The sequence below is a fragment of the Siniperca chuatsi genome, linkage group LG3 (genome assembly GCF_020085105.1).
Source record: "Siniperca chuatsi isolate FFG_IHB_CAS linkage group LG3, ASM2008510v1, whole genome shotgun sequence".
Taxonomy (NCBI): domain Eukaryota; kingdom Metazoa; phylum Chordata; class Actinopteri; order Centrarchiformes; family Sinipercidae; genus Siniperca; species Siniperca chuatsi.
This window is the reverse complement of record NC_058044.1, coordinates 7556617-7583300: the sequence shown is the minus strand read 5'-3', so window position 1 is coordinate 7583300 and position 26684 is coordinate 7556617. Positions and strand designations below refer to the sequence as shown.

Here is a 26684-nt window from a genome sequence, read left to right as displayed (position 1 = left end):
GTCCAGAGGTCACACAGTCATTTCAGTAATGACCTTCACAGACAGAGTGAGGTTTCACCCAGAATGTGTGAGTGTTACTACATGATATAGTGTGATAATCATATTGCAAAAAAGCCTTACAGCCTCTGTCTTGCATTTGTTTTCACTTTATTTCTTTATCTATCATTGATCAAATAAACTATAATAAGTAGCTGGCAGGCAAGTTTTCTTTTAATCTTCAGTACAAAGCCAGGTAGTTAATAATGACTTAAAGGCTATTGGGACATGACATAAATACTTTTCAGCTTTCTCAGCATCTTCTCAGACAGAGCAGGTGGAGACAACATGGTGGAGGCTTTGCCAAGTCACCTGCTCGCTGACTCTTTCACAGTGAATCGCTGATGTAGTCCTGCATAAAGCTGGTGGATGTTGACTTGCAAATAAAACAGCCATTAAATGAGGAAAACAACGGATGTAATGAAGTTAAGATAAAGGATGTGTGGTTCAGCCTTGAGTTTTTTAAAGACTTTTTGCGTTGGTTTTTCTGAGTGCTTAGAATAGGTTGAGAACTGTTGATGTTGTGCACATCTTAAGCCCATTGAGAAATTATATATTACTGATTAAAAAAACTCACCTCAGGGCCCATTTAGTAGATCTGGAGCTTTCAGAATCAGAAATACTTTATTGATCCCCGAGGGGAAACTCTTTAAGTCGATTCGATTATATCACATGATCTTCAACAGCTCTCACCTGGAGTTGAGCTTGTTTTGCCAACTGCTGTTCTCAAGGTCAAGAATTAACTTGAAGCTCAACTTTTAAAGGAATAGTCTGACATTTTGGGAAATACTCTTATTCGCTTTGTTTGAGTTTGTCTTTGCTAGTTGCTTAGCAACCTCATGGTGACAACAAGACTCCAGGAAGTTACTGCACCTGGCAAAGAATTAGTCTGGTACATAACCCCCCCGTGACACAGCAACTCGTCGTTTTTACACTTTGGTTTTTGAACGGATTAAACAAACAAGATATAACATGTTACTTAATGAGCTTCAGAGGTGCTGGTAAGCAGATTTTAGTTACCTTTGGACAGAGTCAGGCTAGCTGTTTCATCTCTGTATGCTAAACTAAGCTAACCAGCTTTTGGCTCAAGCTTTGTGTTTACTGTACAGACACGAGAGTATTGTTCATCTTCTCATTTAACTCTTGGCAACAAAGCAGCGTATTTCCCAAAATGTCAAACTATTCCTTTAAGCTTACATGGACGAGCAGTCCTTAAAGTGCTCGGAAAAAAATGGAAATTAAAAAATCTACAATTCCGTGACAACTTGCAAACTACATTTGCTGATGTGGTATGATTGAAAGCTCCAGAAAAGCTACTTAATGGACCTTGAGGTGAGAATGTTTCAAGAATGAACTTTGAAGCTCAAAACTACAGTGGTGTGAAAAAGTGTTTGCCCCCTTCCTGATTTCTTATTTTGTTGCATGTTTGTCACACTTAAATGTTTCAGACAAATTTAAATATTAGTCAAAGATAACACAAGTAAACACAAAATGCAGTTTTTAAATGAAGGTTGTTATTATTAAGGGAAAACAAAATCCAAACCTACACGGCCCTGTGTGAAATAGTGATTGCCCCCTAAACCTAATAACTGGTTGGGCCATCCTTAGCAGCAACAACTGCAATCAAGCGTTTGCGATAACTTGCAATGAGTCTTTTACAGCGCTGTGGAGGAATTTTGGCCCACTCACGGTCAAATTAGTTACATTGTGCTTCATGCCCGGAAGAAACAAAGTATCACCACTGAAAGATCACGGGATGTGGTCCCTACAGAACAACATAATAGAATAGTTTAGTGCAAAAGGGAAATGAAGGTAATGAATCTAGTAAACATACAGTGGTGTGCAAAAGTGTTTGCCCCCTTCCTGATTTCTTATTTGTTTTTGCATGTTTGTCACACTTAAATGTTTCAGATCATCAAACAAATTTAAATATTAGTCAAAGATAACACAAGTAAACACAAAATGCAGTTTTTAAATGAACCAAACCTACATGGCCCTGTGGGAAAAAGTGATTGCCCCCTAAACCTAATAACTGGTTGGGCCACCCTTAGCAACAACTGCAATCAAGTGTTTGCGATAACTTGCAATGAGTCTTTTACAGCGCTGTGGAGGAATTTTGTCCCACTCATCTTTGCAGAATTGTTGTAATTCAGCCACATTGGAGGGTTTTCGAACATGAACTGCCTTTTTAAGGTCATGCCACAGCATCTCAATAGGATTCAGGTCAGGACTTTGACTAGGCCACTCCAAGGTCTTCATTTTGTTGTTCTTCAGCCATTCAGCCATTGCTGGTGTGTTCTGGATCATTGTCCTGCTGCAGAACCCAACTTTGCTTCAGCTTGAGGTCACGAACAGATGGCCGAACGTTCTCCTTCAGGAGTTTTTGGTAGACAGCAGAATTCATGGTTCCATTTATCACAGCAAGTCTTCCAGGTCCTGAAGCAGCAAAACAGCCCCAGACCATCACACTACCACCACCATATTTGACTGTTGGTATGATGTTCTTTTTCTAAAATGCGGTGTTACTTTTACACCAGATGTAATGGGACACACCTTCCAAAAACTTCGACTTTTGTCTCGTCAGTCCACAGTATTTTCCCAAAAGTCTTGGGGATCTTCAAGATGTTTTCTGGCAAAAATGAGACGAGCCTTAATGTTCTTTTTGCTCAGCAGTGGTTTTCGTCTTGGAACTCTGCCATGCAGGCCATTTTTGCCCAGTCTCTTTCTTATGGTGGCGTCATGAACACTGACCTTAACTGAGGCAAATGAGGCCTGCAGTTCTTTTGGATGTTGTTGTGGGGGTTTTTGTGACCTCTTGGATGAGTCGTCGCTGCGCTCTTGGGGTAATTTTGGTCGGCCAGCCACTCCTGGGAAGGTTCACCACTATTCCATGTTTTCGCCATTTGTGGATAATGGCTCTCACTGTGGTTCATTGAGGTTTCCCAAAGCTTTAGAAATGGCTTTATAACATTTTCCAGACTGATAGATGTCAATTACTTTCTTTCTCATTTGTTCCTGAATTTCTTTGGATCTCGGCATGATGTCTAGCTTTTGAAGATCTACTTCACTTTGTCAGGCAGGTCCTATTTAAGTGATTTCTTGATTGACAACACGTGTGGCAGTAATCAGGCCTGGGTGTGGCTAGAGTAAATGAACTCAGCTGTGATAAACCACAGTTAAGTTATGTTTTAACAGGTGGGGCAATCACTTTTTCACACAGGGCCATGTAGGTTTGGATTTTGTTTTCCCTTAATAATAACAACCTTCATTTAAAAATTTTGTGTTTACTTGTGTTATCTTTGACTAATATTTAAATTAGTTTGATGATCTGAAACATTTAAATGTGACAAACATGCAACAAAATAAGAAATCAGGAAGGGGTTTAACACTTTTTCACACCACTGTACATGTGATATTCTTGTCGTGAAACTTGACTTGACAATTCAATGAATATCACAACGTTTAAACAGAAATATAAAAGAAAATATTTGAAAGTCAATTTAATATTTGTGAATGACCTGACTCATCTGACCTGATGAGTCTGGTCCAACTCATCTGGTCCAAGCAGGTTAAAACAGACACTAGGTACTTGGGGCTCTCAGTATTTCACCATGGTTCCTCACAGGAGCTGAATTGAGTTAGTTACCTTGTAAGGGACTACTTTGAGATTTTCTGTAGTTTATATGGTCTCATTTTGTAACAAAACAGCATAGTTCTTCATAAAACAGGCCTACTCAAACACATTGATGTACATTCGCCTTCTTATCCTGATAAGCATCAATGACACCAGGTTCTAAAAGCCCTAGGAGAAGTCCTCCTCATATGGTTCCAGTGCAGCTCCGGGGGCTGCTGTATGTAACCAAGCGTTCCCAGTTCCCAGTTCCCAGTTCAGCGCAGCTCAATTTAATTTGCCTCAGCCTGTTCCCCAGCTGTACAGGTTAAATATCCTGCATGCTGCTGTATGAGAGCACAGACTGATGCAGCAGGTATGGCAGAACAAGTCTAGACATATAGGCCTATGCCTTTAGACTGTCTAGCAAATGTGCAGTGGGCTTAAGGAGCCGAGAACAAGGTATTTCAGATCAATAAGCTTTAGACCTGCATGACCTGGCACGACGAAATCATCTGTCAAAATGGAGACCAAAGCCGATTTTTCTGGAAGTTAAGTGGAAAATGACTAGGAGCCTTTTTTTCGTGTGTGTGTGTGTGTGTGTGTGTGTGTGTGTGTGTGTGGGGGGGTGTTAGGAATGTACCTATCCCTGACAAATCAAGCTCACATCAACAGACCAAAAATTGGCCAGATAGACACATGGCTGTGAAGTATTAAAATTATGTTAAGGATTAGGTTAATGATGACATTTCAATTTGGCTTTAACAGCTCGTGAGGGCCTGGAGGGCAGGCGGTGACAACTGATGTGACACAGAGGAGGAGAGAAAGCGGGAAGGAAAGAGGAAACATTGACTAATTAAACTTTAACTTATTACAGAGGCTAAAATATAATTAAGCAACTGAATTGAGCGCGCCAATTACTTGCACAAAGATAAACAGTGCTGGATATTTCAGCCTACCTGCCCACGAGGTGTAAAACACCGTGAAGAGCAGCAACAGCAGCCGTGTCTCGCGCACTGGGCTCCATCGATCCATCATATTTTATTTGAAGCTATCGATACTGCGGCCAGTAATTCCCTCGTGGCTCCTCTGCGGTCCGCGCGACACCTGCGGTCAGAGGAACTTCGGCTCTGCACGCGAGCGCTAACAGTCTAGGAACTGTTGCCTCGCGCCGGTGCGTCTCAACGCGCACTCCACCAGCTGGCAATTAAGAGCGCGCGTGCATAAAGGACTCCTGTCTGTACTGTTTTTCTTCTGGATGGACGGATGAAGAAGGGAGACCAGCGGGAAAAGAATCCCTTAATCTCGGAAGGTCTTTTCTCCTTCACCCAAAGAGAACTTTCCTCACTTTCTCTCCCCTCCTCCCCCTGAACCCCCCTTTCCCCTCCCTCCGCGGAGACTCCTGTTTGGGGCTCGTGGGGCTGTACAGGAACATAATTACTGCGCGTGTCATTATTAGCATCAATATTGTCTGAGTGATTTAAGGGACTATATGCGTGTCCATCTGTCGATCTCGCGCGCGCGCACGGGCACGTATTGGCACGCAGGCACCCGCACATACACATTATAACGTTGTCATGCACTTATGCACGAGCACATAATAATGTTTCAGTGTCTGAATGTAAACCTGCCAGCAAAGTTTCTCTCTATAGGGGCTAATACAAAACATCCAACATGAACAACGAAAGCTTGTGCCACATTTAATTTTCTGCTTTCTCTCTCTACAGGCACACACGCACACACACACACACGCGCGCGCACACACACACACACACAAAGCATGCTAGGACAGGACAACAGTGCTGCCCAACTAATAAAAATATGGTATTGCAGATTCCAAATTCCAGTGCCTGTCTGTCTTTGCCCACCTCACACTCTCTTCAAACACACACACACACACACCATATTATTCCTATAGGCACAGTAGAAAACTAAATATGCTACCTGCCTTCTTCTTCAGGGGTTTATTAATCTTTATATCTAATGTGGAAAAGTCAAAAGAAACCAGCAGCTCATTGGGAGGTATCAGAAACTTTTAGGGTTTATTTAGGAGAAGTTTATAGGATGAAAAAGGCTGACAGAATCAGAGCGCAGTACATGCACACACATGCATGCATACATGCACATGAATACCTATACGAGCCTCAGGTCTCCTCTGTCATGCCTCAGCTTCCCTTTACATCAGTCTGTATTGTCTAAGAAGATTTTTGAACACCCTTTTTTTATTCTTTAGATCACAGGCTGAAATATGACCCAGACTTAAAAGGACCATATGAGCAGGTGACTCAGGACCAAATGTAATTGTATAATCAAATCAAATCCAAATGTATTTTCATAGTACAGTAGCATATTTTACACATTAAATGTAACAAAATGCACTTGATATTAGGGCAAGTTAAGCTGTAATAATGAAATTTGTTTTTTAATCAAAATAAATTAAGGAAAATACATTTAAGACAACTAAAAAAACATTTCAAGGTAGAACAAAATTTTTCTGTGTATTGATAACTGACACACTATAAAATGTGCACATAAAGGAGAGCGCTAGATTAAAGGTGTAGGTTTTTAGTACACTTAACAGTATAGTTTGATGCGCGTATTGGGACAGAATAAGTGTTTTTCTGGGTGCAGTTTGTTGCCAACTTGCAGCAGCATTTTGTAAAAAAAAAAAATTGCCATTGCCCTTTATTGTCTTTTTGTGAAGGTGAGAGCAAAAGTGCTTTCCAGCCTGTAACTTATGAACAGAAGCACAAACTTTTTTGTGTTTTTGGGAATACACTGGAGAGAACTAACATTTGGAGACATTTGGCATATTCCTCAGGTGGTAAAATTTATATCATATGTTTTAAAATAAACATACTGTAAATGTAGTGTACAATAATGTTCATGTTTCGGTAACAGTGCTGTTTTGGTAACAGAAGTAAATTGCACTGAGGCACATACATACTTTTTGAAGAAAATAGATTCCAGGCATATTTCCAAATGCCCTACCTCCTGCTTCAAGTAGGTTGTCTTAAACTTATGAATGGCAGCAACACTCTTTGTGTTCAAGTGTGTGTGTGCAAAAGAGAGAGAGCTTTTGTACTTGTGTGTAAACGTTTATTTCATCTGTTCTACTGGTCATAATTATAACTTTTCTGACACTCACTCTGCCGATGATAAAAAAAACATCCCCAGGCATCATCCTGTATAATGTAATGTTTTGTTGGCTTTGAATAATAGGAGAAGTCACTCCATTCAGTTACAGTGAAGAATATTCATATTGACCGCTGGGCGGCGCCAAATCTCTTTGCCGTGCAGAGGCTGACTTTTACAGAGCGACATGTAACTCTATATCAGTCCTGATCAAATTGTTCTTCACACTTTCAAGTACACTGTCGGTCAGAAACCAAACGCCACTGAGAGTCAGAAGGGTTATCAAGTTTAAGACTAATACCATGGTGTATAGTCCTGCCATGGAATAAAATAACGAAGTTGTAAATGACAACCACAGGACCGAGCGGGACAACCGACCGTGTACCGGTTAGATAATGTAAGTCTTGTTGCGCTCTGTCCATGTGACTCTCTCTCTCTCTTTGTCTTATCCTCTTACAGTGGCTCTCACCTTAAATCACCACTGATCCTGCAGAGCTGCTTGTCTGCTGGTGTCTCAGTGACAACAGAGCGGAGAGGCAGCGGAGCCATGGCGAGTCCCGGACAGAAAGTGGTTCTGATCACCGGCTGCTCCTCCGGCATCGGCCTGAGGATGGCCGTGATGCTGGCCAACGATGAACAGAAGCGCTATCACGGTGGGTGCACTGAGTGTGTGTGTGAGAGAGAGAGAGAGAGAGAGAGAGAGAGAGAATATTTAATTGCAATGTAAATTTGCTTGGCATGGCATGTAAATAGGCCTAAGCTACATTTGTGTTGCCAAAGCATATGGACAAGGAAAATAGGTTAAAATAGGTTAATAATAAACAAATACATTCTTTAATAAAATGATAAAACAACTATTACCAATAGTAATAACTTTATTTGCATGGTACATTTTAAATGATTTGTTAAACCCTTCATGGTACATTTTAAATGATTGAAACCCTTCATAAACTTACTGTCACTATCACTCCTCTACTTCTGCACTGTTTACACATAAGATGCTTACATCATGACTGGAGTGTACATAAGACATAGTCCACATGATTTTGTAGATTAAAGCCACTGTCCTGCCACTCTGTTCCTGAATGCACAGCAGATGAGTGGTTTCCGTATAAAGCTGACTGAGATGCTGTTTGCAGTGGTTTAAATATAAAAAAATATTAAATCTGAACCACATGAGAGTAAATGAGGATCCAATTTAGACATAACAACTAAGAATCCATAACACAACTGTCTGATCCCAGAATATGAACTAGAATATATCAGGCTGTGCTATCTGCTGAACCCTGAAGAGGAAACTCCGTAGCCTACAGTATTTCCTCTCCCCACAGGAAGGTCAGAGGTCACAGTTAACTTTCTTAAGGACTCTTCAGAGGCAGAGCTTTTTGTGGTCCAGGTGCAAAAAAATTATTTAAGGACCTCATATAGTAGAGGCCACATACCTGTCAAATAATTAGGTTACCAAAAAGCTTTGTATCATGATGTGTGTGATAATATAAGTTGTTTTATTTTTGCTTTATTGTTTTTAGCTTCCAAGACTTTTACAGAACCTGGGCATCCAATTAACATACAATCTGAGACTTTCAACATGTGTCATTTTCACAGGAAAGTGTTACATCCTACTTAAAGTTTGTGAGACTGGGAGGTTGTGAATTTTTCTAGTTTAAAATAATTTATCTAGATGTTGATAGTTACAGTACTGCAATCAATTAATAATATTGTGTCACTTGCACAGAAATATCTAAGGTCTGGAAAACAGATCTCCAATACAAGTAAAACAATTTATGAAAGACGTGTGCCAGGAAGCAGCTTACAATAGTCACAAATAGAGTCCACATTGAAATGCAGTTTGCCAAGTTTTACCACAGAGAAATTAAGTCAATGCAGCATCAGACCATGTCCAGTCCAAACTGAGGCTTTGTGTACCCCTCAACAGGCTTCCTCCCACTGCTCATCTGTTACAACCAAACCCAAATCTTCCCCCCAAGCAGATTTAAGGTACATACAGTCTATCTTTAATATAAAACTACACCGTTTTAAATCCGTTGTATTTCTTCAGCATCACACTTGTATGCCCTTGTGTGAAGTAAATAATAAAGATAGTAACATGAGGTAGGAGCCATATAAAATGAATTTTTCTAGTTTTGTAAATTTGTATCCATTGGTTTTCAGTCCATTTTCATACTGTAAAGTCTATTAGTCAGTTACATTATCGTTATGAGGAAAAGCAGTGCAGGCTTTTCAAATCAATCTGCGCTTATAATGCATTACCATGCAATAATGTTAACTTGACAAAAATTCATGCAGACATACAAGACAGCAAATTTCACTTGTCTGCTAATTGATTTTCATGCCATATGGAAGTTAATGGGAAACAATGGTTTCCTCTAACGGTATGGAAAAATACTTAAAAAGTACTCATTTGAAAATGGTCAGCAAAATTTTAAAGTATACTTTTATTTAAGAAGCTAAAGCGTTAAATCAAGTTTTCTAGATGGACAATCTCACTCAGCCTCCCTCTTGCCACACACATAGTCATGTCTCTGACCCCAACTTAACCTTTAGTCACTCTTAGGACACATGTAACACCAGACAATAACTAAAGCCCCACTGCAGCCTTGCTTAGGCTAATTATCGCCTGGCTCGCTGAGCTCCATTTTGGATGACAGGCTGGCGAGGGCTATTCCTGGAGGAGGCAGCTGACGTGAGCACCACGGCAAGACGCTAATGCTGATATGTAAACTGGCTGCTGTAACTAGACTGTTTATGAGCACAGAGCAGGGGCGATTCTAGGATCAGACCTTTAGGGGGGCTCAGCCCCTAATGAGAACGTGACATTTAACAGTCTTGACTTCACTATCTGTCTACTTTCTCACCTGGTTCTTCCTGCTCTCGCTCTCCCTCTCTGTGCATTGACAATCACACACAAACATATTGTATGCAGCTAGAAAATTACATATAATCTGATAATAAATAAAGCTAAATGTAAGAGGAGGTTGGGGAGAATCCACATTTGATAAGAGTATATCAATACACCGCTTAATAATGTGAAATAATTGCAGAGAATTGCAATGAATGTGGACAAACTGACCTGGCATTATAACTATGTGGTCTTGACTACCTGTCCACTTTCTCACCTGGTTCTTGCTCTCTCTCTCTCTCTCTCTCTCTCTCTCTCTCTCTCCCTCTCTAAAGGGCTTTAGCATAGTTTTTACTGCCTCTGCAAATTCATGCTGCATCTTAAACAGAGAAAGATGTGTAAGCTTCCAATGCTTCTATTCACTGTCCATAAATGTACTGTAAATATACCAGAATAAGAAATATTGTACTTTAACTAAAATAATAAAGTGCATCAGTTAGCTTGTTAGCTGGCAAGTGTGCAATACAAGCAGATGAGCTCAGAGAGCTAACATCAGTCGATTTTCCGGATCCAATCAAATAGGTGACACCGGCAGGATCCGGCTCATATTAAGCCCTGAATCTAACGTTAGAGGGCTAAAAACGAGTTCAGAAAATAATAATAATTAATTATTATTATTTTATTTTTTGTGGTGCTGAGATGAAATTTAGGTGTGCTTGAGCACCACTAAAAAGGGTCTAAAAACACCCATGGCACAGAGCGTCTCTATTAGTTCTACTTAAGGTTATCTTTACTACACTGACTATTTTTAGCACTAGCTTTTACATTGTTGCGTTATTTCACATTTCAGGAAAAAAAACAGCCCACAGTTTGAGTCAGGAAAAGGATGTATGTGAACAGTTTCCTTTGCGTGTGTACTTTACCCTCCATTCTCACCTATCATCCTATGTCTCTTTGACAATATTTCTCCCTCCCAGTTCTTTATGACCTTTACTTCTTTCTTTCCATTCACTCCTATGACAGGAAATGTAAAGACAGTAATTTTTATTTAAACGTGCAATAAGACACTGGAGTCTACTCAAAATAGCATGATGTTTGTGTTTATGTGTGTATCTTGTGTGAGCCTACATGCAGCCTGAGCCAATGAACTCAGTTTGACTCTCCAGATAGTGATATTGTCTTTTAGTAACCTCATTTACCCGGGCAGGTTGCCTAATCACATGCCTATTTACAGCAGCAGCCTGAAGGCGTAGTTCTGGAGTTGCAGGTATGGAGGGAGTGTTACATCCATTCACAAACTCACACTTGGAAGCTGCACATGGAAATAAATGGAGCATAATTATACGTAGGGCTATTGGCAAACAGCAATGATGAAAAGAGTAACGCCTGCACACAGGTCAAAATGGCATTACGAAGATCTAATTGGGAGTGAAACATTTAAATGAAGGTGCAGTTTGAAGTCAGTGTGGAGGTGTTGCTCTTTTCAGTGAAGCTGCCAATGGAAAAACCACAAGTCGAGGAGTTGGTGTTTGTGTCTTTTATCTCGAAAATTTCTATAATCCTTCCTGTTTTCTTGTTACCAAACAGACATAACTTAAAACAAGACTAAGATTCTACAACCATTCTAGTGCCTCTGTGAGGTTGTACTTCGGCACAGCAGTGCTTTGAACTACACGCTAACATCAGCATGCTAACATGCTTACAATGACAATGCTAACATGCTGATGTTTAGCAGGTATGTTTACCGTGTTCACCATCTTAGGTTAGTGTGTTAGCATGCTAACATTTGGTAATTAGCACTAAACACAAAGTACAGCTGAGACTGATGGGAATTTCATTAGTTTTGCAGGTATTTGGTCTTAAACCAAAGTATTTGATATATTTTTTGACCTGATGATGGCGCTAGATGAAAAGTCAGGGGATCAACAAAGTTATTACAATTCATCCTGCGGGGACCATGACTTTGTTTACCAAACGTCATGGCAATCCATCCAGTAGTTGTTGAGATATTTAAGTCTGGACCAAAGTGGTGGACTAGCTAAACAACACAAATGTCAACCTTATGGGGACACTAGATGAAGTCAGAGGATCACCAAAGTCAGTAGGCTTCATCCTCTGGGGACCATGAATGTCAATACAAAATTTCACAGCAATCCATCCAATAGTTGTTGAGATATTTCAGACTGGATCAAAGTGGTGGACTAGCCGAATGACTGACCAACAGACCGATATACAGCTTTTTATCCACTAGCGAGACTAAATATATAGAAATTGAAAACTCTACTACTACTGTACTCGACAGTAAAATATGAACACCTCTGAATCCTAAAACAAAGATAAAGCAATAGTTTTGACCATGTGCCATTGGCTAAGGATCATGGAATATGTTGTTAAATTGTCACAAACTAATTTTATCTTAGTTTATATAAAGAGGTCTTCAAATATTACTAGCCTGTACAGTAAATACCCAGTTAGGTTAGAATGTGGAAATAAAACCGCAGGAACATGTTTTGGAAAGAGTTACTAAAGAAAGACATTATGAGAAAACTGAGTGAGTTACAGATACTAGTGGAACAGACTGTGGGACTTCGGCTCTCTATAAAGCTTCATCAGTTTTTCATTACAGGCTTGACAGAGATAGAAGGTATGTTGCAAAAGCAAATCACAACAAAAGTCAAGACAATACAATTTAGGGATGCACCGATGTATCGGCTGATATTCGCCTTGTTGACTGCTATCGGCCTATCTGCAAATAGGATGACATTCACCGATGTTTATCTGTTGTGTGCATCAATTTTGCGCTGGCTAAATTTTGTGTTGCTTATTTTTATTTGTTGTATAGCAGGCTAAAAAGGCCTTTGAAGCAGTTATTGTTTTTATATCTTTTTTATGTGAAAGAAAGTTATATTAAAGGTTGTTTCATACATTTGTATGATTGAATTTACGCTCATTCGAAGACAGTGTAACGTAGGACTGAATTACTTTAAAACAGTTCAGTAATTTTTTTATAATGAAGATTTCTTTGTTTCCCTGGTACAAAAGGGGGAATAAGTAACAACAAAATTATATTATATATTTTAAACATCGGTATCAGTATCGGCCCCAGAATTTCACAATCGGTGCATCCCTACAATACATTTTAAACAATCTCTTCTACGCTCCTATGTATTATTTCTGTTTTTCCTTTTCTTCCACCTGTTCACAGTCATAGCAACGATGCGTGATCTGAAACGTAAAGATAAGCTTGTGGAAGCTGCCGGGGATGCATACGGGAAAACTCTTTCTTTGGCTGTACTGGACGTCTGCAACGATGAGTCCGTCAAACAATGTATTGACGGCATCAAAGATCGACACGTGGATGTTCTCAGTAAGTAAAATGCATCTTCATCGCGTTGCACCATGCATTGCTACACTGTCCCAAAGTGATGTTGATTACTCTGTTTCTTCCTTGTCTTCTTTGTTTCTTGTGTTGCTGGTCTTCTCCTGACCAGTCAATAATGCAGGTATCGGCCTAGTGGGTCCAGTGGAGAGCATCCCTATCGAAGAGATGAAGAAAGTGTTTGATACCAATTTCTTCGGGGTGATCCGCATGATCAAGGAGGTGATGCCTGACATGAAGAAAAGGAAAGGAGGACACATCATCGTGGTTAGCAGTGTGATGGGACTGCAAGGTTAGCCAACAGAGGTGTGACAGGATGTGTGACGCGAGAGGAGGCGGGGTGGGGCGTTAAATGGTGCAGGGACAAATGACAGGTTTGTCAGCTTCAGTTTGATGTATGCATGGGTTAATGATGGACAAATGGAAGAGTGGGTGGATAACTGAAGGAAGACTAATGGAGTTTAAGTACCACTGTATGTCTTTACAAACAGGGATGTGTCTACAAAACAGTGAACAAGAAGAACTGATCTATTAAACTGTTGAAGTTGTCTGAAAGTGAAATTTAAACATTTACTGTGTTTCTATAGGTGTGGTGTTTAATGACGTGTACGCAGCCTCTAAGTTTGCAATGGAGGGCTTCTGTGAGAGTTTGGCTGTGCAGCTCTTGAAGTTTGATGTCACGTGAGTGCCACTGATGTTTCTTCTGTCCATTAGTGACAAACCAATAACATAGATATAAATAGCCTGACATTTACATATCATATATGTCATAACAAGCTTTACTCGTGTGTTGCCTGCTTTCCTCCTCAGTTCTGACTGATCCTCACAGTTTTATCTAGGGCTGCAAATACTGATTAGCTTCATTATTGATTAATACATTGATGATTTGATTATTACAGCGCTGGCTGTACTTAGCCACAACTATCTGAACTAAATGCTAATGTTGGCGTGCTAGCAATGAAAATGCTAACATGCTGATGTTTGGCAGGTAAAATGTTTACATTGTTAACCATCTTAATTTAGCATGTTAGCATGCTAACATTTGCTAATTAGCACTAAACACAAAGTACAGCTGAGGCTGGTGTCATTAGTTTTACAGGTATGTTGTCATAAACTAGTATTAGAATATTAAGTATTAAACAAATTTAATTTTGGGCCTGATGATGGTGCTAGATGAAATGTTATTGGTAGCTTTTCTCTGGCTGCAACCTACAAAACGTTTGCCACTTTTATTATTATTTGGTGAATTATTTAAAACTATAAATCTTTTACCACCCACTGTTTTTAGCCTGCAGGGATTGTTTGAAGAACTGCCCACATCTCCAATTCTTTCAGCAAGTGAAAACAAAATCAAACTCAGTCTGATTATCAGGCTACCACTGGTTCTACTTTTGGGATACTACTTGTGGTCATATAAAAAAACCAGGGGGTACAACGTACAGCAGAATATACGACTAAAACCTAAAATATATGGTGTCTTCCTACTTTTAAAGCAGTCTGACAGTCCAACATTGTAATAAATCCCTGAAAACTTTGTGTCCAAATTCATTGCAAGGGTCTGACGAAAAAATAGTAGTGAAAATTTTGTTTTAAGACTACACTCAAATAAGGCATGGGTGTTGAAGGGGTTTATAAATTCATAAAATTGTTCATTAATATTCTGTCGCGCTATTAACAGATTCATGATTTCAGCACTTGTGTTACCCATTTGCCCATAGAACTCTTCCTCACTCTCCTATGCTCTGTTGTTGAGTTCCAGTCTTCTTATGTTCTCCCTTTGTTGTGGGTCTCTCTCCTCAGATTGTCACTGATTGAGCCGGGGCCAGTGCACACAGAATTTGAGGCGAAGATGATTCAAGATGTGAAGCAGAAGGAGTATCCTGGAGCTGATCCTGAAACCGTGCATTACTTCAAGAACGTCTATCTTCCTTCTTCTGTTGACATCTTTGAGACACTGGGACAAACGCCTGATGACGTCGCCAGAGTAAGTGCACAAGCAGTCTGTGACTAAGCCTCACTGTGCCTTATCTGTCTGTCTGCATCTGTGATTAATCCTGTAAGTCTGACTGCAAATCTTGTGTCTTTTTTTGTCTATCCTCTCACTCTCTGCAGTGTACCAAGAAAGTGATTGAAGCAAGCAGACCGCGTTTCCGTAATCTGACCAACCCCTTGTACACACCCATTGTAGCGCTGAAATACGCTGATGAAACTGGAGGCCTGTCTGTCCATGCCTTCTACCACATGCTCTTTAACCTGGGTCCTCTGATGCACGTCAGCATGATTGCCATGAAGTACCTCACCTGTGGATGTCTGAGGAGCAGGACAGTTTCACCAAATTAGAAACTTATATCTAGACAATGTGAACAAACAGTTTCCAAGAGTTTATCTTTTGTGACCTGCCATATTTCCTGCTGTATATATGCAGTCTGTATTGTAATGAACAGTCCTATCTATTTTCTCTTCTCTGTGTAGAGTTGTAGCTTATGAATGTACAGCTATCCCACCTGAATCCAGATGAGTTTAAACACCACAGTTTTTAAGATTTATTAGCCTACCTCGAGTGCCAAATGAGTAGGCTTTGCCCTTATGAGACAATATACTGTAGCCTGATTTCATTATTATATAATCAGTCCCGCACAACTTCCCATTTGAGATTGTTTTATACTTCAACTGGTTCAGAAAGATGTCCTACACCTTGTTTATTTGTAGCCTATCTATTTGCATCTATCTACATATTTTTCAAATTCCGCCAATGTAATGGAGCAACTGTTTTGGCATTAAATATTGTAATTTATAACTTCCAGGAGTTGTGTTAGTGCTTCTGATCTTCTGTTTTCAGCAAATGTTACATACACATTACTCATGATTATGGTGAATGCTTTTTAGCTATATGCACATAAGTTCCATCACTTTTTCTCTGTGCATAAGAGACTCTTTCCTGGCAGTGTCTCTGTGATTTCTTTCAGGTGACATACCATATACCCACATTTCAGCAAAAATGTTTCTGCAGCTACTTTAGACTGATGGAAAACTGTTTGCCATTCTGATTGCGAATAAAAGGTACTGACATATTCTGTCACTACAAGATACAATAATAAAACCAAACAAATTTCTTATTACAATATCAATTAAAGTTATGTCTATGACTGTCTATTTAGAACTACCTAAATTGTATTGTTTTGATATCATAAGGGGATTCAGACAAACAAATGTTTGCATTTACACAAATAAAGAAATACTGGAATTACTGGATTTGCAACATGGACTAGTAAAAATGTCCACCTCCAAGTATGTCAGACACCTTAATGATGATAAACATCTGGTTTTACTGACACTACATCTGCATAGCGTGTTTGAGTATGTAAGCTTTGTCTGTAAGGTTGTCCTTGACAAATATTTGCAAGGGCCTACAAAATGCTTTAGCTAAATCACTGCCAATCCTGTTCCAGAGTATACCACTTTTTTTGGATGTGTTTATGATACCTTCAAGGCCGCCATAGGTTACCTTGTGTGATGATTTGACAAATTATTGCTACAAATGTAAAGTAAATGTTATTTTGTAGTGGGTAGCAAGGGGAAAATATTAAGCTAACGTTAGCTTGTTTGGGTGAGATTCTGACATTATGTGACAGGTTTAGCTAACTGTTAATGTCAGCTTGAAAAGATGAGGAAGTTATTAAAATATCCTCCATCATAAATAGCAATGTTTGGCATTCTATAGAAAGTAAGTTTTAAAAATTGAAATATGCATTGCTGTAGGATTTTATAGCGAATATTAAACGGAACTCAAGTATTTCACTTAACTAATAAAAAATATACCCTTACCGCCATCCGTCTGATCGACTTATCGGACATCCACTGCTCAAGCCTGTTTGAGGGAGTCGCGGGAAATTGGAACTAAATCGATACCCGCCTGATCGAACATCAAAATAAACTTTTCATGGACACACCAGCCGTGCCACTGTAAGTCTGCCCGAAATATTAACTACATTACATTCGTGGTTAAGTTGTCATTTCAAGTAACTAGGTGCGTTCGTGTAATTGAAGTCAACTCTGTTTATTATTAACGTTAATGTTTGGGTGTGCGTTCAGCTAAGAGCATAATGAAAGTACGTTTAGTAGCTAAGTTCGAACTGAACCGTTAGCTTTGTAGCGATGTTAAGCTAGTGCTTTCTAACAAATACACGTACATAACGCTACACCAAATAAGCCAATGTCATATTAGCCATGCCACAGCTACATATAACTTTTAGTCGTACATGTGTCCAGGATGTTATTAAGAGTTATGTTAAGGCCGAGTGAGCAGGATGGAGAACAATGTGGGAGATGTACTGCACTGTGAGGAGCAGCTGAGGACTACACTGCACTATGATGACAAGGAGAAGGTAATGTACATTTGTCTATAAAGTGCCACAATGTACCTTTAATTCTATGTCTTCTGACTGCTGTTGACATTAACATTTTACCCACTCAGCTTCGTAGGAAGTTGGCACTGTTACAAAGGGAGTACCTCAGGACAGCCCAGAGACTACAGGTAAGAGTCAGTCTTTCACTTTGCTTCCATGAGCTCAGTGTAGAAATTTTCTGTCTCACACACACATGTTGATCTGCTAACAGCGTGCTGAGCATTCAGAGGCAGTGCGGAGACATGTGAGGAGCAGGATTACACAGCAGAAGCACCAGGACCAGAGAGACCCAGAGGTGACATCTAACCCCTGTCTCAGCCCATCTTCACTGACACTGGACACTCACGATGGGACAGCCTCAGGTGTACCTCAGTGCCAGGGACACATTAGAGGTGAGTCTATCCTAATAAGGTGCAAAGTACAGGTAGTTAATCTCTTCCACAGTTCATAACTGCAGTGACAATTAGATAGGAAGATATATTGTAAGGTATCTAAAAGTGTTACAGGAAATATATTTTTGCCAAAAGCGTAGGTGTAAATACAGTATATGTATGTAATAAACTATATAGAATCATTCAACCCTACATGCAATACAGATATGACTATTTTAGTTATACTATAAAGTCATCCATTGTTGATGCTCTGGTTACTGCATGTCAGAGATGGAAGTTAATCTTTTTATACTTTTTTCCTGTTGTCATTCACTGTGCCTCCTAATTAGTGCAACTGATTCTTATGCAGACTGTAGTGATTACTATAAAGTTATGGTTTTTGTTAGTGTACTTGTGAGCTGCTGGGGAATATCTAGGGAGGTTGTGCAAAGAGGGGAGGGAAATATTGGCAGATAAGGTTGAAGGAGGAGGGTAGAGTAGTTTCTGCAGATTCACTTAGAATAATATGTTGTCATGGTGCCTAATTTGATCACAAAAGGATGTAAATGTGTACACAGGAAGAAAATGTGACAAACGTATGCACACACATATGTTTATGTCACTTTTTCTTCCTCTGTCTTATGCAGTTTTGACACACAAATCGCTTCCATGCCTGTCTATCCTAAAACAGAAAACATCTTGTAATATGGTTGAGATTACACAGTCATTGCTCTGAGAAGCAGACAATGTTTTGCCTGTAATAACATAATAAAATGAACACATTTTCTGATCTTTTACCAGGTTCTGCAGATTCTGATAAATCCAGGAGGAGCCAGGTGATCAGGTTCCTGCTCCCCTCTGATGCTGCTTGCCCACAAACTCCAGATCCCAGCCATGACTCAGCTAGAGGTCACAGACCCAGTCCTGCCCTGCGCCTCAGGTCCCGACGGAGCCGCCTGCGCTGGGAAAGGAGGAGTGTTGAGGCTGGCAGGAGCACAGACAACAGTGAGGAAGGATGGAAGCAGAGTGAAAAGATGGAAACTGCTAGAACAGAAGGAAGTGAAGAGCAAGTCAAAACAGAGGGAACAGAGGTTGTGAATGAAAGTGAAGAGCTATTTTCTGATACAGAATCTGAGTCTTCCTCTCTGCTGCTCACACACTGGAACACTTGTGGACAAACTGAAACAGGAGATATGAAAGGAAAAGAGATACAAGAACGACAAGAACAAAGGGAAAAAGAGATTGAGTTGAGAGCTGAAGGGAAAAAAGAGTCAACCCCTTTGCTGCTCACATGTTCAAACCCTGCTATACACACTGAAGGACAAGATGGCACACAAAATGGAAAAAGAAAGGAGATAGAGGGAGGAGATGAAGGTGAGAATAGTACAGAACAGAGGGATGGAAGGCTGCATGAAAAATGTCATGATAATACAGTTGAAATAAAAGAAGAAAAAAGTGAGATGGTTGGAGGAGAGCATGATGTAAAGGGTGTGGGTGTCCTTGACTCTTGTACCCTAGTGGAAGGACTACTTTTCCCAGCAGAGTACTATGTCCGAACCACAAGACGTATGACATTTTCACAGAGCCAGCCTGACATGCAGACCGTCATACTCTCCCAGCTGAGAATGGGACGACACCGCAGGGGCCGCGGCCGCAGCAGAGGATTGAACAGGCACACCCATAACCATGAACATTCAGATCAACACACTGAGACAGATTTCTCCTCACTGAAGATTGCATCTGCATCTGTAGGTCCACGTATGGAATCACAGGCTGCCGAAACATCAGCTGAGCTGAACAGTCAGAGCTCCAGTGAGATTTCAGATAAAATCTCAGCTTGTCAGATCGACACGGATGCTTGTTTTTCTCCTACGGTCACCACTGCTCGTCCAGCAAGAGGTAGGAGGAGGAAGAAGAGAGGTAGGGGCAGAGGGAGACCTCAGACCCCTCAATGCTCTCTTAGTTTAGACGCCCATCAACTAGACCTTGGACAAACCCCAGACGATCTTCAGCCCACCAGCTCCCTGGTCTCTTCCTCCCCGTCTCTCCATGGAGCTGATGGACCAAAGCCCTGCCTCACTCCAGGAGAAGCTGTTCCAGTGCCAGGCAACCCCCAGCCTGCATCCACCCACAGCACAGCTACACAGCCTTCTTCTGGAATCAGTGGAGCTCAGTCTAGCTCTGCCTCTAGACATCTGGGGAAGGTCTATCCCATCTTTCTGAAGAGCAGCGACGGGACTAACAGATCCACACAGATGAGTAGAAGTAAGACTTGTATGTGTGTCAATGATAGAGATGGAGAATGAAGAGGGGGTCTACATGTTTGTACATCCTTTAAACATACACACTGTAGGTGCAGCAAGACGACATTGTATAACCACATACTTACACCAACATATGTATTGCGTGTTCCCACACTGTACAGTGTGCCCCCAGTTTTTCTCCAACTCCAACTCCATTCCTGCCCTGGTGACAATCCATTCTACCTTACTCCACACTTACTGCCACCCCCCACCCTATAACCTCAAAATAAAATAAAAAGTATCAAGGAGATAGACAGACAGGTATAAATTACATAATAAATAGATACATAAATGAAAGAGAGCTCTGAAACTATTTCCTTCCATTAAATTTTCTTTCACTTTATGTCCTGCAGGCGCAGCAAGCTGGCAATCTCTCCTCTTGCCCTCCTCTCCACCTGCCCAAACCCCTCTGCTTCCTCTCCCCTTTCTGTCCCCCGACCCGCTGGTCAACAAGCTGATGAACTTTGACATTCCACAAGATTTCCATCTCCCCGATGACCAGTTTGCCTCCCTAAAGCTGCACAAGCTCCGCCAAGTCACTGTGGAAGGAGTTGAACATTTTACATCCCCGTCTTACAGGACACGCAGGAGCAACCGACGCTCTGTTACTCGCTACAGCGGTGGCAGCAGTGACCCAGTAATGCCCCTTCCACTCTCGCTCAGCCTCACGCCCACGATCGCACATTCACCCCATTCCACCGAAGCAAAACAAGCTGCTACACAGTCTGTAGACCTCCAAAACTTGTCAACCGATCACAAGCTTACAGATAAATTGACAAGCCAGTCCTTAACTAAAGAGTCATCTGACCGAGAAAACCCTGGAGAGCAGCAGACTGAAAACCTTCAGCCAGAGTGTCAGATTCATACCACCTCAACAGAATCTGTGTCAGTGGTTCAAGATTGTGCTGCTGACTCTGTCGATCAATATAAAGAGAACGATACTGTGATTCTGAACACTCACAGCCAGAGTAGCGTCTCTGACAGCAAGACACACAGATCTATTGTCCGATCTGTCAAACCACAGCCTCATATCAACTTTGCAGACAGCCATGCAGGCAGAGTGAATGATTATGTCATCGGGCACTCAGATGAACTTCAAATTACAGAGTCTTCTGTCATTTCATCAGAAGAACAAACAGATTGTCCAGGTGTAGTCCATCCTTTAGAGGATAAGAGGTCTACAACCCACCAAACAGAAGACAAAGCTATTAAAACTATTTCCTTTGATTGCCCTCTACAGAAAACCCCAGAGGAGCCGTCTAACAAATGCACTGCTGTACAGGCATGTAATGACAGTGATGCTCCAGGAGAGTCTCCTGTACAGCATCTTAATGTGAAATCTACTGCCAAAGATTCAAAGGAACCCACCACAAGTCCTCCCACAGAAAACAGAAGTCAGGACAAGTGTTTACCACACCACAATGTCCACTCCCAGCTCCTGTTGAGCCCTCCTCTGGCATCGGCACCCTGCCCCTTCATTAGCTCACACCTGCGCTCCTCTGCTCCCCTCTCCAGTCCTGCACTACCATCACTAGGACTCACCCCCCACGCTGTCCCTGCCCTCCCTCTGACCTCCTCTCCCTCTACCCCAGCTCTCACCCTGCCTCCCACTCATAGCCCCTCCACCCAGGTCCTCTCCCCTCCAGCTCTCTCTCCTTGTCCATCCCTCACTTCCCTCCCTCCTAGCCAGCCTCCCACCTCCCCCGCCGGTCAGATCCAGGCTTCATCTGAGCCGTCCCAGATGGTTGAGCCTGCTACATGCCCGACTGTCTTCAGCATCCAGTCACAGGGCTCAGGTGGACAGGTGGACCTGAGAACAGAGGAAACAGCGGAGGAACACATGATGAGATGCACACACACATTAAAGGTAAAATGTACAATTAAGAATTAATGCTTGGCTTCAACGTGCAGTTTTAAATTTAAGTCAACAATTACTAGCAGGGGATGTTGAGGTGTGTGCATCTGCAGCATCTATAACATTTTTATTTTTTTTTTGTGAATTACAGTGTGTGTTTTTGTTCAGGCCCCAGCAGGAGGCTATCTGGTGGATGCATGCTGTCTGCCCGGGTCCTCGGGTGGTTTGTGTGTAGCAGCAGCTGGAAAGTGGGCAGTGTGTCTCTGGAGTCAGACTTCAGCTTCTGATTGGAGCTTAACACACACCTGGGCCTTCAATGAGGTGAGTATGTAGGTGTGTATGTGCAAATGCGTTCCTGCGTCATGGATTAATCGTTTTTTCATTTATGTCATTCATCATTCCCTGTTTCCAGCTTTTCAAATATGAGGATTTGCTGCTTTTCTGTTTTATATCATTGTAAATTAATTTGTTTTTTTAGACCATTGGTTGGACAAAATGATCTGTTTTATGATGTTACCTTGGGCTAAGGGACATTTTTCAAATTTTTGGGAGATTTTATAGATTAAGCAATAAATATATAATTAAATAGACATTTACCTGTAGCTGATTTTAAAATGAATAAGGGGTAGTTATGTTTAAAGACATTAAAATAGGACAAAAAAAAGTCTGTTAACAGACTTAATGGTTACTGTTTCAAGGATCAAATGTGACACTTTCTAATATGGCACACTTCAATTCAGTCAAACATACAACAATTTTTCGTTTGTATGATTAATTTCTGTGTTTGTTCACAGCCAGTGATCAATGTGTTTCCTGTCCCGGATGCTGCTGGGCTAATGTGTGTGACTCTGGGTCAGTTAGAAATCAGAGAAGTGAGGTGAATACAACACACCCAATCAGACTTTCTGACATGTATTTTAACATTTTTGGCTAATTGTCTGTACAAGACATAAGCCTAGTGCTAAACTGAGGATATTTTTCAGTGGACATCTCCAAATGTGTTTATTAATTGTGCATGGGGAAACCAACTGTTGACATTTTCAGATCTTCAGTGTTTCAGAAATTAAACTTAACTGTGTGTATGTTGTCCATGTGCACAGGATGCTGTCGTGCTCCAGCTTTTTGCAAGTGCTGCTCTGTGAGGGGGTTGTCCAGGCAGTCGTGGGTGTGTCCAAGTCCAGAGTGGTTACCTCCTCCCACTCAGCGTCTGGTTCCACCCTGCAGGTGTTTACACTGTCAGAACATCTCTCTCTCAGCACACCGAGCTCTCAGCCTCTCGTGTCTCCTGGTGTTTGTGTCGGGGCCCTCGCTCCAGTGGACGGACTCTCAGATGCTCTGATCGGCACAGATGAGGGCGGACGCCTCTTCGTCTGGTAAGCAAGATTGTAACGGAGAGATTTTCAAGTCATTGCCATGCTAATGGTTACCTCACAGCAAAAGGTCCTAAGAATATTTGACGACATCTAGCTTTTGCTCCTACGGAGGTTTGATGCACTTGCTGTTAGTTAGTTAGCTGAGTGAATGAGTCTGGAGTTTTTAGTTCTTTGAATCTGGTTTAAACTGTAACTGTTGTCAGAGCATCAATACCAAGTCCAAACCTGCAAAAGTGCAGGCTTATTGACAGTTAGCTGGTTCATGACCAAAACAGTTTAGACTGAACTCCATACATGAACTAATTTTCAGGTACAAATGGCTCGCTCTCAGAAGTTTAATGAAAGAATGTTGATATAATCATGATTTCAGATGAGAACATGCTGGTTATTGAGAAATTGTTCTGATCTTTTGGTGTAATTATCACAGTGTTCATAATGATGAGTTACCTATACCTATACACGATAAAATATACAACAAACAAAAAGTTTGTACACTAAAAAAGAACCACTCCAAATTATGTTTGAGATACTGTGAGCAAAAAAGTCAACAAACTCAACAAAAATATTTGGACTGTTGAAAGACCAATGGAGCCAGAACATATGGCATTTAATTTAACGTTAAAATGGGAATGGGAAAAACGTATTAAATGATTAACTGCAGAACTCACTTTGCTGAAAATTGTTTATGCTTTGGAGAGATTTTAGTAAGGTTTTATTTAATTTATCTAATTCAAACGCTGATCATTGTTTCAAGTCTCTACTAATTTTGCCTTTATTTCAAAATGCACTGTTATTCAGGATAACTTCATCCAGGATTGACAAATCAATCCTCAAACTGTGTTCAAATAACCAAATTAGTTTGATGAGAATTAACAGGATTATTTTAGCCTGATAACAGCATGTTAGCCTGGATTAGTTAAGCCACAGGTCCATTAACTGACCTTGAAGCACAAACATTAAACACTGTCCTTAGCTTTAAATGTTGAATATATCCACATAAGCACTCCATGTTTCCTCTTTGAGAGAAATAACCTATGATTTTAGAAATTATTAGAATAACATCCAGCTTTGGCTCTCACATGCACTGCTGCTGTTTACAGTTGAATGTATTTTCTGTGTTTGTGTGTAACAGGAATTTAAAGACTGGACAGCTGCTGCGGAGAATCCTACTCGGAGGTGGTTCATCACACACGGCCTGTCTGAGAGGATACTCCTACTGTGTAAGTCCATTTGCAAAATTGCCTTTGCCATCATAACTCTCTCACTCTTCAGATGATTTTACTCGTGTGTCTTTGTGTGTATGTTGATGCACAGGGAGTGTTATTTGTCCTGCTGCAACATCAGCTGCTCAGCTCCTTGGAGGAAGAAGAAAGAAAGACCACAGCAAAGGACAAAATGTTTTTGGAGGAGGAGAAGGAAGAGGAAAGGAAGAAGACTGCCCTGTTCTCCTTGGTCGCTGTTAACCCTCTGAGTGGAAAATCTGTCCAGGCTACTCTGCTGTATCCGCCCAAAGCTTGGTCTGGCAGGTGAGATTAGTACTGATGGAAGATGAGGTATGTATTTGTGTGTCTCTGTATGTATACATTCATGTAACTAACACTCACATCTGTGTTCTGCAGGCTGAGTGAAGCCGACGTTAACAGCTTCAGCGTGATGGGCTTGAGTCAGAGCGGCTGCGTCTGTGTGTGGGAGCTCGGGCGCCGGGGGGCCCCGAGGATGGTGTGGGCTCCTGAGAGTGAAGGCTGGCAGCTGGCTCGATGGGGGGAAGGAGGTACGCTGGTGACTGGACATCACAACGGAGACGTTACTTTACACTGCTACAGTAAGAGTCAGACTTCACTCTGCCACTAACATCAAAGACTCTTTCTTTTATCAAATAATAAGGTCTTTCTGTCACTGTATACATGAAGATTTTAACATGGCTTCCGTTGAGAGACACCTTTTAAAATACTTAAATGTCACATTTGTTTATTCTACCAGATCCTGAATGCATTGCAAAGAGGTTCTGTGGCTTCCTTTTTAAACATTTCAGCTTGACGAAATTCAACTTTCATGTTCAGAAATGTCGCTGAAACCTCTAGGCCACCGTACTACTAAGATAAAGACACTTATAGACACTTGTATACTGTAAACTGAACATATTCAACAAGTCATTGGCCCACTGGTAAAGCTTTATTTAGAAAATAACATAACCTCAATGAGACTGAATTGTTAAAGGTGGAGTGCTTCTAAATTGTCCTTGTTCTCTTGTCAAAATGAATCTTTTTAGCGCACCAGTATCACACACTGAGCCTCTTTGTGTGAGGATGTCTGCTTGATGGTGCATTTTCACTTTTTAGACCACTTTAGCTCCAGTCTGAAAAACCAACTTTGTGTTTTATTACTGCTGCTGTGTTGACTGATCCTTACTGTGCTTACTTGAATATATCGTTATATTTCTTATATTTAAAGAAAAAGAAGTGTTGTCAAAGTTTGTTTTTATAATTTACATTAAACGTTTGTGAATTCTGTTGTATTCTTTGTCTACTTTTACATTGCTATGGTGGACCAAAACCATCTTAGATGTACTGTATTTCCATTTAAGATGGCAGACAGTTAGGAAATGCTTTTTCTTATTTGTCAAAAGCGTAAACAATCCCTTCCATAATTATATATAAGAGTAAAAATGTACTCAAGCAGGCTTGCTGTGTAGGATCATCCCCCACTCTTAAGTACAGAGCATGAACACACGCAAAGATCAGTTAATCCTCAAACACGTGTAAAGAGAAAATTAACAGAACTGAGAAATGTATGCAACCAATTGTAAAATACTGTAAATTAAGCTGTAGTGGCTATTTGTGTCAGCCAGGAAGTGCCAAAATATTCAGATTTACTCTTGGTTCAAAGCTTTGGCTCACTAACCTTAGCTTTCTTCCATTTGAAATTATTAAAGACAACTTAATTTAAACAGCATAATTTTGTCATTCTCTCCATGGTTCTTTAGTAAAACTCCTGAGATTTTACATCTAGGGTTGCGTAAAATTGCGATAAAGGGCAACATGCAAGAAAGATGAGTCTCAGAATTTAAAAAAAACAAATAAATTTGTAGGAAATCCAGAGATCTCTGTAGTGTTCAAAAGACTAAAATGCCTACTTTTTTTGCAAACCTGTTTTCTTAAGAAAAATACTGCCTGTCAAGTTTCTTAGTTTTACTTATTTAAAAACTCAGTTCCTCCAAATGATGGTATTTAGTCATGCAGTTTTATTTCAACATTATCTGCAAGACTACATAACAGTGAAAATGTTTTGTAATTTGAGTGAACCAACCCTTTAACAGCTTCTAAATCAACACCAGTTCTCTTCAAATAATTCTTAAG

At 40.7% G+C, this 26684-nt stretch overlaps 3 protein-coding genes across 4 annotated transcripts in view; 2 read left to right on the top strand and 1 right to left on the bottom strand.

Annotated features, from left to right (window-relative positions):
• The window catches only part of LOC122873184 (collagen alpha-1(XI) chain-like), a 47235-nt gene extending 39856 nt beyond the window's left edge, over positions 1–7379 (bottom strand). The window contains exon 1 of one of the 2 annotated variants that reach the window (XM_044189576.1): positions 7251–7379. Coding sequence is in view for 1 of the 2 variants with exons in the window: in XM_044189575.1 (XP_044045510.1) it covers positions 4606–4684 (79 nt within the window). In the remaining variant the exon portion in view is untranslated. Of the gene's footprint in view, positions 1–4605; positions 5016–7250 lie in introns of those variants that run through there. The other variant, XM_044189575.1, reaches the window with a different exon arrangement.
• On the top strand, positions 899–15823 carry LOC122873187 (retinol dehydrogenase 8-like). Its single transcript, XM_044189580.1, has 7 exons — positions 899–1037; positions 7241–7434; positions 12847–13008; positions 13133–13312; positions 13608–13701; positions 14821–15004; positions 15133–15823. Exons 1-7 carry the CDS (start codon positions 1009–1011, stop codon positions 15358–15360), a joined length of 1071 nt encoding a protein of 356 aa, XP_044045515.1. The 5' UTR covers positions 899–1008; the 3' UTR covers positions 15361–15823.
• Positions 15824–16850: 1027 nt separating this feature from the next.
• palb2 (partner and localizer of BRCA2) lies at positions 16851–25843 on the top strand. The gene is made up of 12 exons (XM_044189577.1): positions 16851–16983; positions 17290–17405; positions 17495–17554; positions 17638–17818; positions 18599–20062; positions 20454–21967; positions 22124–22276; positions 22750–22832; positions 23056–23328; positions 24461–24548; positions 24643–24854; positions 24948–25843. Exons 2-12 carry the CDS (start codon positions 17328–17330, stop codon positions 25177–25179), a joined length of 4338 nt encoding a protein of 1445 aa, XP_044045512.1. The 5' UTR covers positions 16851–16983; positions 17290–17327; the 3' UTR covers positions 25180–25843.
• Positions 25844–26684: the final 841 nt, after the last annotated feature.